This window comes from Zea mays, chromosome 8, assembly GCF_902167145.1.
Source record: "Zea mays cultivar B73 chromosome 8, Zm-B73-REFERENCE-NAM-5.0, whole genome shotgun sequence".
Lineage (NCBI taxonomy): Eukaryota > Viridiplantae > Streptophyta > Magnoliopsida > Poales > Poaceae > Zea > Zea mays.
In genome coordinates this window covers 126,128,299-126,142,590 of record NC_050103.1, presented here as the reverse complement: position 1 = coordinate 126,142,590, position 14,292 = coordinate 126,128,299, and the positions used below count along the sequence as shown (strand labels likewise).

Genomic DNA, 14,292 nt, shown 5'->3' with positions numbered 1-14,292 from the left:
CTTAGGGCATGGATAATGAGTGTATTAAGTTATGTTTTAGAGACTGTTTAGAGGGGTAAATGTAAAAAAATTTAAGACATGTATCTTGATAAAGACACAGTGTCTTAGCTCTATGTTCGAGACATAAGACTAGTTGATTAGTCACTTTAATTTATTGAATGTTCTGATTGGTACAATAAATATGGTAAGACACATGTTTTAGACATGATCATTGTATTATATTGTGTTTTAGTTATGTCTTACATTTAGAGTACCGTGTGTTAGTGTCTAAGTTATAGATATCCTCGTCTGGCCGAGCCGAGGCAATAAATAGACAAAAAAAAAAAACCCGGGGCCACTGGCGAGAACCCAAACGCAAGTTGCCCAAGGACCAAAGCAGCTGCCCAAGGAGAAAGTCCTGGCGCACCGCCGCGCGGCCTCCGTACTAGTGAGCGTCCGCGTCCATGGCCAAAGGCAGGTTCAAGCACAAGCCCACGGGGGAGCGCAGCTTCTCCAGCCCCGAGGATATCGGTACGCGTACGCTGCGCTATGCGGGTGGAGCACTAGCGGCATTGTTTACTTGATTAACCATTTTTACATTATCTGTGTACTGGAATGTTTTGTGATATAATTACATCTTCCTTCTAGATGATATTTCTGTGCGGTTCAACTAGTATATGCTCACACTTTATTATTGATTTTGATTTTGAGGTGCGACTATATTGAACAGTCTCCTTAGTAAACAAAGTAACTTGCTAGAACATACATTAGACAGTTCGTTATGCTTAATTTGGTATTTCTGCCTAGCGAGCTGACCCTTTGTTCTTACTCTCTCTCATACGATTCATGTGAAATTGAATGCAGCGGCTGGTACTTCAGCAGGCCGTCCAAAGACCTTCGCCAAGGTTTCCACACTTTCCTTTCAACAATTTATTTTCTATTGATGTTCATTTAACAATTGCTGCTTCTCTTTTCACTCTTGACTCTGAACTTTGTTTCAACAATTGACTTGCTTAATTTGCACAAGGGACTTGTTCCAAGCTCTATTTGGTTGTTGTAGTTTAATTATGTCCGTAGATGATTAAAACAAATGGGTTTAGCCTGCTCTTTTGGTTAATCAAAACACGTATTATATGATATCTCGTGCTTATTTGGTGGCTGACTTGTTTTCTATAATCAAAATATAGCATGATGAGAAGGATGTCTACAGTAGAAGGGGGGAACCAGAAGAAGAATCAGAAGATTTTATGAAACCAGTAAGATATTATATCATTTTGAAATATACAAATTTCTTCATTGTTGTTTGCTCATGTGTGATAAACTACTTTTGTCACCGTCATTAGAAACACAAGGGTATAGAAGGTCTGATCGAGATTGAGAATCCAAACCTGGTGAAAACAAAGAATGTAAAGGCCAAGGACATTGATGTAAGTGGGATACTCAGTGCTTTTTTTTTCTATGCAGTCAAACATAATATAATATTAGCTCAAGAATGATGATGCCAGACTTGTATGCACAAGTTTGTTGCTTTATTAGGAGCAAAATTTACTCATGAACTATTAAGCAAAGGTATGATGCTGTGCAAATGTTAGTGAGTTGGATTAAGGGTGTATTTATATACACAGCAAAACATGCTAAAATGGTTTCACTCCATTTACTTGGTATACCTACTAGTAGTGGTCTTAAATAAAAAAACTAAACATTTTGCCTGTTATGATAGTTCTTCACTTTTCAGCTAACATGTTTTCATCATTTTAATGTCATTATACTTCTATAAGCTGACTAGTTTTGTAATGTCGCAGATTGGGAAGCCAACTGATATGTCCAGGCGTGAAAGGTGTGCTCTTACACTTGTTCTTCTGTCAATCGATTGTTCATGTTTCTACTGCATGCTATTTTTTCTTTGTTTTCAACTTTCACATACAGTTTAGTAAGACACCGAAGTTGGAGCATGTACACTCTAGATTATTGGACGCCCCAGTGCTTTTAGACACATTCGAAAGTTGCTTTTGTCATGTTAACCTATAATTCCTAACGATGAATGGTGAAAAAGGCCATCTGTTCTCTTCACGCCCCCTAGTTTCTATGACCTTATTTTCATGGTTCTTAAAAGTGCTTTTACTGCAGAGAGGATCTTGACAAACAGAAATCTCATGAGCGCCATATGAAGCTTCAAGAGCAAGGAAAAACAGAACAGGCTAGGAAAGATTTAGGTGAGACACTGTTCTGTACTTAGATTAGATATCGTCGTTATAGACTTTGTGTCATATTCACGTTTTTTATGCATCGCATTCGCCCTTTTGATTTTACAGTTTCTCGCTCCTAATATGTAAATATAAGCTACATTACATTTTGCCAAATATTTGCTGGTGTACCTTTTGTTTAGCATATCGCAGTGTTACTTGCAAAAATACTGATGAGTTTTACCCTCCTTTTGAAAATGTAGAGCGTCTTACTATAATCCGTCAACAAAGGGCAGAAGCTACAAAGAAGCGAGAGGAGGAAAAGGCTGGTACGTCTACATTTAATCTTGTTGCCAGTTGCAGATGCCCTTACACTGACTGACTGACATGCTTTCCATTAAGCCAACGACTAATCGTTGTTACTACAACGTTTTATTGAATTCAAATGAAAACAAACAGGAACAAATCTTGCTTCATGATTGTTAATGAGCTTACATAAAGTCATTTTCTGATATGCCCTTCCTCATTACGTGCTGACATTTGCTAGTCTTGGCAGCCAAAGAAGAGAGGAAGGCTAATAAAGCTCTCAAGTGACCTGCACACGATAGCGTTTTGGGAGATGTGTAGCTAGTAGTGGTGGTGACGACTCATCGATGAGCGATGGCAAGTTGGCAACTGTCAGCTTTGTGCGCGGTGTAGTAGCCGGAGCAGTAGCAACTTTGTTGAAAAATACATTCATGCTGTGGCGTTTTTCTTATTCAATCGTAGGTCCTTATACTGCTACAGTGTAAATCATCATTGCAATATAATCAAGGTTTTTCTTTTCGTCGCTGTCAAATTTCTTGGAAAATGCGCTCGCAGTTTTCTCTTCTTTTTTTTGTCTTAATATGTTTCTCTTGTTGCAATTCTGTGGTCAGGGATGTCTATATTGTTTGATGAGCTTAACCATAGTACTCTGGTAATCAAATTGAAACTAAGTGCAAGGTTTCATCTAAAAAACAAATTCTAAAAGTATTTAAATTTCAGCATCACAAAAAATTTATTTGTCAGTAAAATCTAGAACAAAAACTAAAAGGATATTAAAATCTGTACCCATATTTCAGCATCAGTAAAAGGCGATATGCAAATTGGTACATCTTTGGCTATCAGTTTAATTTTAAAAGATTTATTCTGAAGACACTGTAATAAAACCATCTTCAAAATTATATTATGGAGTTGGAACCGGGCAAAAAAAAGTCACAATCGTCAAATTCTAAAAAAAAACTGTGGCCGCCACCTCATCGCACAAGCCGTTCCGTTCTCTGGGTTTTCCCGTGCGTGCTTCCAGCGCCAACCACAAAAACGCGAGTTTTTTTTGGAGCTGTATCCGGAAGGGTGGGCTTTAGAAGTTTGGTACCCCGTCTTTGCAATTAGAATCTTAGTATTATACTAGTTAAATACCCGTGCATTGCGACGGCATATAATATTTGATAAAATGTAAGTGCATAATTATTACATGAAAATGAACAATACATTGTGGACCTCAATATCTCATAAATTCATATAATTGGTTCTTATTGTTTATGGTTTATTCCCGTCGCAACGCACGGGTCTCTTGTAAATTTAGGATAGTGTCTTAACTATGTGGTGCTAAAGAAATTCCATGGTACTAAGAAGCTGGCAGCTGCAATATACCAATTCCAATGTAATGATGCTGAGTTAAAAACACTCCTGGCATCCTGAAACCTGTAGAAAATAGGTCACACAAACTGGAGCATCAGTTTAGGAACTAAGGAAATAAATCTATCAGAGATTTTTAAAATAGGAAGGTAGGAGGAGGCAAGAACAACATGCTATAATGAGTTTCTAGAAAACAAGAAAACTCATTTTATAATACATTGTTTAAATATGCCTTGCTTTATATTTTTCAGACAGCAAAAACGATGCAGAAACATGATGACCCGAGGCAATGCTAAAATAATTGTATGACCATAATATAACCATCTATTCATCTTCCACAACAACGGTAAAGTACTTCAAATATCTAGCATCAACAGTGAACTTCAGTCCAAATAAATCTGGGCGGTAGTAAAAGCATAATCGAAGTTTCAGCAATGGATCATTATATACGAGGGGCGTATGAGAGAGCAGGCGAGGAAGATGGACCAATGATCCATGATTGAACGGCTACAAAGGTTTCCGATGATGTGGATGGGTTAGTAGGCATCATTTATGTCCGTCTTTAATAGTAAGGAAATTTATTTTCATCACATTGCATATTTATCCAGTAAAAGAACAACACAATGCATATTTATTTTTATCACATTACCAGGTGAACACAACTTCCCTTCCCTACTCAACAAAACAACAATTGATTCAGATATTTAGTTAAGAAATGGTAAACGACCGCTATCATACTTGGTGAACTGTGGTCTCTAAAACTGAACCGTGGTGTTCATTCTCAGGGTTTATTTACAAGATATAGAACAGTTGAGGAAATGGAAAGTCGTATATGAGTAACTCATAAACAAACTAAATGGTTTTCATACTCCTTGCCCGACAAATACCAAAAAAATGATTTTACGTTTATTTTTGTCTTTGACTCAAATGAAATCTGAAAAGTATACAATGTATGTTTTAGGGTCATGGGTCTCACTCTCTCCGACGTTAGCAGCCTAGCATATAGGAGTAATTACATAGGTCTATATCCTGGGAAACCACTTTATGTGTTCATCAGGTTTGTATTATTAGACTTTTGAGATCACTTCCAGAGATTATTCTTTGGCCATTCAGTATTATTCGGTATTTTGATGTGACCGAAAAAAAGAATATTACTTACTCACCTGATCATATGTATATAACCTTACTTCGATGTGGACCAATGGCTGGACTCCAGAACGATGTGGACAACAATATTACTTATGGCAACGATGGCAAAAAAACAAATGAAGAACACCAGGACGAACGCAAGGCTTCACCGATGGTGGCTCAGATCTTGCGCCGGTGACCCATCTCTGACCCTAGCCAACGCCACCACATCACCAGTGCCCATCGAAACGAACTCAATCCGATACAGCGGGGCGACGAGCAAAGGGTGGCCCATAAAAGTGAGGATCCGAGCAGGACAACCAATCGGGAGCCTGCCCGACGTCCACCAACGCCGCCATAGCACCGGCGCTCGTCAAAAGGAACTCGAGCCGACGTGGGAAGGGTGGCCCATTGAAAGGGAATTAGGCTTACACCTATTTCCTAAATGATTTTGGTGGTTGAATTGCCCAACACAAATAAATTAGACTAACTAGTTTGCTCTAGTGTATAAGTTATACAGGTGCCAAAGGTTTACACTTAGCCAATAAAAAGACCAAGAATTGGGTTCATCACAGAGAGCAAAGGGATAACCGAAGTTGTTGGGGACCATAATTAGGGGTACCCTCAAGACTCCTAATTCTCAGCTGGTAACCCCCATCAGCATAAAGCTGCAAAGGCCTGATGGGTGCGATTAAGTCAGGGATCAGTCCATTCGAGCGACTCGATCACGCCTCGCCCGAGCCTAGCCTCGGACAAGGGCAGCCGACCCCAGAGGATTTCCGTCTCGCCCGAGGCCCCCCTCCAACGGCGGACATATTTCCGGCTCGCCCGAGGCCCTGCCTTCGCTAAGAAGCAACCCTGACTAAATCGCCGCACCGACCAACCAAGTCGCAGGAGCATTTAATGCAAAGGTGACCTGACACCTTTAGCCTGACGCGCGCCCCCCGGCAGAGCCGAAGAGACCGCTGTCACTTCACCGCTCCACTGACCGGCCTGACAGAAGGACAGCGCCGACTGCGCCACTCCGACTGCAGTACCACTTGACAGAGTGAGACTGACAGGCAGTCAGGCCCGGCCAAAGGCACCATAGGAAGCTCCGCTCCGCCCGACCCAGGGCTCGGACTCGGGCTAAGTCCCGGAAGACGGCGAACTCCGCTCCGCCCGACCCAGGGCTCGGACTCGGGCTAAGTCCCGGAAGATGGTGAACTCCGCTCCGCCCGACCCAGGGCTCGGACTCGGGCTAAGTCCCGGAAGACGGTGAACTCCGCTCCGCCCGACCCAGGGCTCGGACTCGGGCTAAGTCCCGGAAGACGGCGAACTCCGCTCCGCCCGACCCAGGGCTCGGACTCGGGCTAAGTCCCGGAAGACGACGAACTCCGCTCCGCCCGACCCCGGGCTCGGACTCGGGCTCAGCCCCAGAAGACGACGAACTATGCTCCGCCCGACCCCAGGGCTCGGACTCCGCCCTGCCCTCTGCCGACGACCTCCGCCTCGCCCGACCCAGGGGCTCGGACTCGGCCTCGGCCACGGAAGACAGACTCGACCTCGGCTTCGGAGGAGCCTCCGCATCACCCAACCTAGGGCGTAGGCCAGCCACGTCAACAGGAGGTGCCATCATCACCCTACCCCGAGCTGACTCGGGCCGCAGGGAACAAGACCGGAGTCCCATCTGGCTAGCTCCGCCAGATAGGCAATGATGGCACCCCGCATACCCTGTGACGACGGCGGCTCTCAGCCCCCTTACGGAAGCAAGAGGACGTCAGCAAGGACCCGACCGCTCCGACAGCTGTCCCTCCGCCAGGGCTCCGTCGCTCCTCCGACGGCCACGACATCACACCAGCTGGGTGCCAAAATCTCTTCGGCTGCCACATCGGCATGTACTTAGGGCGCTAGCTCTCCCCCGCTAGACACGTAGCACTCTGCTACACCCCCATTGTACACCTGGATCCTCTCCTTGCGCCTATAAAAGGAAGGACCAGGGCCCTCTTAGAGAGGGTTGGCCGCACGGGGACGAGGACGAGACAGGCGCTCGCTTGGAGCCGCTCGCTTCCCTCACCCGCGTGGACGCTTGTAACCCCCTACTGCAAGCGCACCCGACCTGGTCGCGGGACGAACACGAAGGCCGCGGGATTCCCACCTCTCTCACCCGGTCTCCGGCCGCCTCCTCGCTTCTCCCCCCTTCGCGCTCGCCCTCGCGCTCGACCCATCTGGGCTGGGGCACGCGGCGACACTCACTCGTCGGCCCACGGGACCCCCCCGGTCTCGGAACGCCGACAGTTGGCGCGCCAGGTAGGGGCCTGCTGCGTGTTGACGAGCAGCTTCCCGTCAAGCTCCAGATGGGCAGTCTCTAGCAACCTCTCCGACCCAGGACGGTGCTCCGTTTCGGGAGTCTTGAGTTCATGTCCTTCGACGGCAGCTACGACACAATACTCCTTCCACCGCCGCGCGACACGACAATGGCGACCGACAGCCCGCCCGCCGGCGGCGGAATCGACGACGTCTTCCCCGCGTGGTGGAAGAACAACCTCCGAGTTCGTCCCGCTTTCTCCCCCGCCGACGGAGGGGAAGGCAGGGCAACCAAGGCCAAGCAGGAGGCAGCGCCTCGTTGGCTGTCGAGCGAGTCGACAGCGCCGGCACCCCAACGAGGGGCGCACCGGGTATCGACTTCGCGCCTGAGACGAAGACGAGCGCCGTCTCCCCGCGACACGCCAATCTCGAGCAAGCGGACGACGCCAGCGCGCTCGCGGAGGGCTTGCAGGACGTCGCCCTCGTACCTGAGACGACGGTGCAATCAGTCCCCGACGTGACTATGTCGCCGCTTGTCGACCAAAAGGTACAGACCGATTCCCATCTTACGTCATTTGGATTCAGCCTCAACCCGCCTAGCGACCTCGCTTTGGCGGGCGCTCTCGTAGAGGCGAGTTCGAACCCTCTTGGGTTTCGCATGCGGTCGCCTTGGGACCGGCTGACGGACGTCTCGACCTACGGGCCCTCTGGGTCCGAGGAAGATGACGACCCCAGCATCTGTTGGGATTTCTCTGGACTTGGCAACCCCAGTGCCATGCGGGACTTCATGACCGCATGTGACTACTACCTCTCCGACTGTTCCGACGGTAGCCGCAGCCTCGACGACGAGGACTGCGGCCCAAGCCGCGAATGTTTCCACGTCGATCTAGGGGGTCCCTCCGAAGGCAATCATCTCGGCATGCCGGAGGATGGTGATCTCCCTAGGCCGGTGCCTCGCGCTGACATCCCCCGGGAGCTAGCTGTGGTCCCCGTTCCGGCGGGGGGTCACGACCCACAGCTCGAGCAAGTCCGCGGGGCGCAGGCCAGGTTCGACGAGGGAGCAGGAGCACTTGAGCCGATCCGCCGGGACGTCGGGCAGGCATGGGCGGGCCAACCCCCGGCCGGAGAAATACGTCACGTGCCCTAGGGTTTCCAGCACCGTGTCGCCGATGACGTCAGGGTCAGGCCACCACCCGCATCCAGTGGGGTCGGTCAGAACCTGGCTGCAGCAGCGATGCTTCTCCGCGCGATGCCGGAGCCGTCAACCACCGAGGGTCGGCGAATCCAGGGGGAGCTCAAGAATCTCCTGGAAGGCGCCACGGTCCGACGGGCCGAGAGCTCAGCCTCCCAAAGGCAGGGATACCCCTCGGAACTGAAAGGGAAATGTGCCCTTGGGCCATTTCTAAGTATTTTGGTGATTGAGTGCCAACACAAGTGCTTAAATGTGAATTCATGCTTATGGATGGACAAAGTGCAAAACAAGAGCAAAGGTATGTTTCTAAGTCTTAGTACATTGGTTTTGTGTACTAATATACTTGTCTAAGTATTAGAAACAGAAAGAAGAAGAAAAGAGAAGAGTTGGCTGTGTACAGCCAAAAGGCTGTTTCGGTCTGGGCACCGGACTGTCCGGTGGTGCACCGGACAGTGTCCGGTGCGCCAGGCTGCCTCGAGCGAAGTGGCCGCTCTCGGGAATTCGCCGACGGCGTACGGCTATAATTCACCGGACTGTCCGGTGTACACCAGACTGTCCGGTGAGCCAACGGTCGGCCGGGCCAACGGTCGGCCGCGCGATCTACGCGGGACACGTGGCCGAGCCAATGGCTAGAAGGGGGCACCGGACTGTCCGGTGTGCACCGGACATGTCTGGTGCGCCAACGGCTCCAAGTCTGCCAACGGTCGGCTTCGCTATTTAAGGAAGGAAATCGGGCACCGGACAGTGTCCGGTGTGCACCGGACTGTCCGGTGCACCCGACGACAGAAGGCAAGAAAGGCCTTCCAGATTTGCTCTCAACGGCTCCTAGCTGCCTTGGGGCTATAAAAGGGACCCCTAGGCGCATGGAGGAGTACACCAAGCAACCTTAGAGCATTCTTGATCATCCACACTCAGTCTTTGCGCATTCGTTTGTCATTCTCAGTGATTCGAGCTCCGTTCTAGTGAGAACTTTGAGATAGTCTTTTGAGCTCGATTCTTGACCGTGTGTGTGCGCATTTTGCTGTGGATTTGTGTGTGTTGCTTCCCTCCCTTACTCCGTATTTCTTTGTGAATCTCAAGTGTAAGGGCGAGAGACTCCAAGTTGTGGAGATTCCTCGCAAACGGGATATTGAAAGGAAAAACAAAACACTGTGGTATTCAAGTTGGTCTTTGGACTGCTTGAGAGGGGTTGATTGCAACCCTCGTCCGTTGGGACGCCACAACGTGGAGTAGGCAAGCGTTGGTCTTGGCCGAACCACGGGATAAACCACTGTGTCACCTCTGTGTTTGATCTCTTGTGGTATTGTGTTTTGTTGAGACTCCTCTCTAGCCACTTGGCGATTATTGTGCTAACACTTAACAAGTTTTTGTGGCTATAAGTTTAAGTTTCCCAGGATCACCTATTCACCCCCCCTCTAGGTGCTCTCAATTGGTATCGGAGCAGTTCTCTTCAAAAAAAAGGGACTAACCGCCCGAAGAGATGGATCCTAAAGGCAAGGGGATGGTGATCAACGACAAGGAGAAGGAGTCCTTCGTCAACGAGCCCAATGATGACAAGCCCACCGACTCAGGCTCGGGCCACAAAAGAAAAGACGGGAGGAAGAAGAAGACAAGGCGCATCAAGGAAATTGTCTACTACGACAGCGACGAATCTTCCTCCTCCCAAAAGGACGACGACGACTACGATAGACGAAAGACGGTTAACTCAAACTTTTCTTTCGATTATTCGCGCATCCCGCATAGTTCAAATGCTCAATTGCTCCCCATTCCACTTGGCAAGCCCCCTCACTTTGATGGAGAGGATTACGGATTTTGGAGCCACAAAATGCGTACTCACCTGTTTTCTCTCCATCCAAGCATTTGGGAGATTGTGGAAAGTGGAATGAAATTTGATAGCTCAGATAGCCCTGTGTTTATTAATGAACAGATTCATAAAAATGCACAAGCTACTACTGTGTTGCTAGCTTCTTTGTGCAGGGACGAGTATCACAAGGTGAGCGGCTTGGACAATGCCAAGCAGATCTGGGACACCCTCAAGATCTCTCATGAGGGAAACGACGTCACCTTGCTCACCAAAATGGAGTTGGTGGAGGGCGAGCTTGGACGGTTCGCGATGATAAGGGGCGAGGAGCCGACACAAACATACAACCGGCTCAAGACCCTTATCAACAAAATAAGGAGCTACGGGAGCACACGATGGACGGACCACGACGTCGTCCGCCTAATGCTAAGGTCATTTACCGTTCTTGATCCTCATTTGGTGAACAATATTCGTGAAAATCCTAGGTACACCAAGATGTCGCCCGAAGAAGTTCTTGGGAAGTTCGTAAGCGGGCGAATGATGATCAAGGAGGCGAGATACGTGGATGACGCGTTGAACGGTCCTAGTCATGAGCCTCAACCTATTGATCTCAAGGCAACAAGGAGCAAGGAGACGCTACCGAGCAAGGTGGCGCAAGTTGAGGCAGCCGGGCTAAACAATGAGGAGATGGCCCTCATCATTAAGCGCTTCAAGACGGCGCTTAAAGGTCGCAAGGGACAGCCAAGCAAGACCAAGACAAAGGAGAAGCGCTCGTGCTTCAAATGTGGTAAGATTGGTCATTTCATTGCTAACTGTCCCGATAATGAAAGTGGCCAGGAAAAGGGGAACAAAAGGGAGAAGAAGAAGCATTACAAGAAGGCCAAGGGCGAGGCACATATCGGAAAGGAGTGGGATTCGGATTGCTCCTCCTCCGACTCCGACAATGAAGGACTCGCCGCCACAGCCTTCAACAAGTCATCCCTCTTCCCCAACGAGCGTCACACTTGCCTCATGGCAAGAGAGAAGAAAGTAAGCACTCATACTAGTACTTACGCTTCTTCAAGTGGGGATGAGTCTAGTGATGATGATGAGATAGATTACTCATGCTTATTCAAGGGATTAGATAGAACCAAGGTAGACAAGATTAATGAATTAATTGATGCCTTGAATGATAGGAATATACTTTTAGAAAAGCAAGAGGATTTGTTGTATGAAGAGCATGATAAATTTGTAGAAGCTCAGAAATCTCTTGCTCTAGAAATTAAGAGGAATGAAATGCTCTCTAGTGAATTATCTTCTTGTCATGAAACTATTGCTAAGTTAAAAAGTTTTAATGATGATTTAAATGCTAAACTAGAAGTAGCTAGTAAATCTAATTCTTGTGTAGAAATTGTTGAAACTTGTAATAGGTGTAAAGATTTTGACATTGATGCTTGTAGTGATCATTTAGTTTCAATTTCCAAATTAAATGATGAATTAGCTAGTCTTAATGCCCAACTTAAGACTAGCAAGAATGAATTTGACAAGCTAAAATTTGCAAGGGATGCCTACACGATTGGTAGACACCCCTCAATTAAGGATGGACTTGGCTACAAGAGGGAAGCCAAGAACTTGACAAGCCATAAGGCTCCCATCTCCGCCAAGGAAAAAGGGAAGGCCCCTATGGATAGTAGTGTGCAAAAGAACCATGCCTTTATGTACCATGATAGAAGACAACCTAGAAATGCTTATAGGAGTTGTAATGCATATAATGTCTTTGATTCTCATGCCATGTTTGCTTCTAGTTCTTCTTATATGCATGATAGAAATGTTGGTAGGAGAAATGTTATTCATAATATGCCTAGGAAAAATGTTGTTAATGTTCCTAGGAAAGTAAATGAACCTTCTACAATATATCATGCTTTAAATGCTTCTTTTGCTATTTGTAGAAAGGATAGGAAGATAGTTGCTAGAAAATTAGGGGCAAGATGCAAGGGAGACAAAACTTGCATTTGGGTCGCTAAGGATATTTGTGCTAACCTTGTAGGACCCAACATGAGTTGGGTACCTAAGACCCAAGCCTAAATTTGCCTTGCAGGTTTATGCATCCGGGGGTTCAAGCTGGATTATCGACAGCGGATGCACAAACCATATGACGGGGGAGAAGAAGATGTTCACCTCCTACGTCAAGAATAAGGATTCCCAAGATTCAATTATATTCGGTGATGGGAATCAAGGCAAGGTAAAAGGGTTAGGTAAAATTGCAATTTCCAATGAGCACTCTATCTCTAATGTGTTTTAGTTGAGTCTCTTGGTTACAATTTGCTATCTGTTAGTCAACTATGCAATATGGGATATAATTGTCTTTTTACAAATGTAGATGTGTCTGTCTTTAGAAGAAGTGATGGTTCACTAGCATTTAAGGGTGTATTAGACGGCAAACTTTATTTAGTTGATTTTGCAAAAGAGGAGGCCGGTCTAGATGCATGCTTAATTGCTAAGACTGGCATGGGCTGGCTGTGGCATCGCCGCTTAGCACATGTGGGGATGAAGAACCTTCACAAGCTTCTAAAGGGAGAACACGTGATAGGTTTGACTAGTGTGCATTTCGAAAAAGATAGACCTTGTGCAGCTTGTCAAGCAGGTAAACAAGTGGGAGGAGCGCATCACAGCAAGAATGTGATGACCACTTCAAGACCCCTGGAGTTACTACATATGGACCTCTTCGGACTCGTCGCCTATCTAAGCATAGGAGGAAGTAAGTATGGTCTAGTTATTGTTGATGACTTTTCCCGCTTCACTTGGGTATTCTTTTTGCAGGATAAATCTGAAACCCAAGGGACCCTCAAGCGCTTCCTAAGGAGAGCTCAAAATGAGTTTGAGCTCAAGGTGAAGAAGATAAGGAGCGACAACGGGTCCGAGTTCAAGAACCTTCAAGTGGAGGAGTTCCTTGAGGAGGAAGGGATCAAGCACGAGTTCTCCGCTCCCTACACACCACAGCAAAATGGTGTGGTAGAGAGGAAGAACAGGACACTCATTGATATGGCGAGGACGATGCTTGGAGAGTTCAAGACCCCCGAGTGCTTTTGGTCGGAAGCCGTGAACACGGCTTGTCACGCCATCAACAGGGTCTACCTTCACCGCCTCCTCAAGAAGACGTCGTATGAGCTTCTAACCGGTAACAAACCCAATGTATCTTACTTTCGTGTATTTGGGAGCAAATGCTACATTCTAGTGAAGAAGGGTAGAAATTCTAAGTTTGCTCCCAAAGCTGTAGAAGGGTTTTTGTTAGGTTATGACTCAAATACAAAGGCGTATAGAGTCTTCAACAAATCATCGGGTTTGGTTGAAGTCTCTAGCGACGTTGTATTTGATGAGACTAATGGCTCTCCAAGAGAGCAAGTTGTTGATTGTGATGATGTAGATGAAGAAGATGTTCCGACGGCCGCTATACGAACCATGGTGATTGGAGAAGTGCGGCCACAGGAACAAGATGAACGAGATCAACCTTCTTCCTCAACAACGGTGCATCCCCCAACTCAAGACGATGAACAGGTTCATCAACAGGAGGCGTGTGATCAAGGGGGAGAACAAGATGATCACGTGATGGAGGAAGAAGCGCAACCGGCACCTCCAACCCAAGTTCGAGCGGTGATTCAAAGGGATCATCCCGTCAACCAAATTTTGGGTGACATTAGTAAGGGAGTAACTACTCGATCTCGATTGGTTAATTTTTGTGAGCATTACTCCTTTGTCTCTTCTATTGAGCCTTTCAGGGTAGAGGAGGCCTTGCTAGATCCGGATTGGGTATTGGCCATGCAGGAGGAACTCAACAACTTCAAGCGCAATGAAGTTTGGACACTGGTGCCTCGTCCCAAGCAAAATGTTGTGGGAACCAAGTGGGTGTTCCGCAACAAACAGGACGAGCACGGGGTGGTGACGAGGAACAAGGCTCGACTTGTGGCAAAAGGTTATGCCCAAGTCGCAGGTTTGGACTTTGAGGAGACTTTTGCTCCTGTGGCTAGGGTAGAATCAATTCGTATCTTGCTAGCATATGCTGCTCACCATTCTTTCAGGTTGTACCA

General features: G+C 47.2%; 1 protein-coding gene across 1 annotated transcript; it reads left to right on the top strand.

Moving 5' to 3' along the window:
• Positions 1-327: 327 nt before the first annotated feature.
• Positions 328-2,987, top strand: LOC103635836 (28 kDa heat- and acid-stable phosphoprotein). Its single transcript, XM_008658214.2, has 8 exons — positions 328-510; positions 844-884; positions 1,167-1,235; positions 1,323-1,406; positions 1,782-1,816; positions 2,107-2,192; positions 2,426-2,491; positions 2,719-2,987. Exons 1-8 carry the CDS (start codon positions 444-446, stop codon positions 2,754-2,756), a joined length of 486 nt encoding a protein of 161 aa, XP_008656436.1. The 5' UTR covers positions 328-443; the 3' UTR covers positions 2,757-2,987.
• Positions 2,988-14,292: the final 11,305 nt, after the last annotated feature.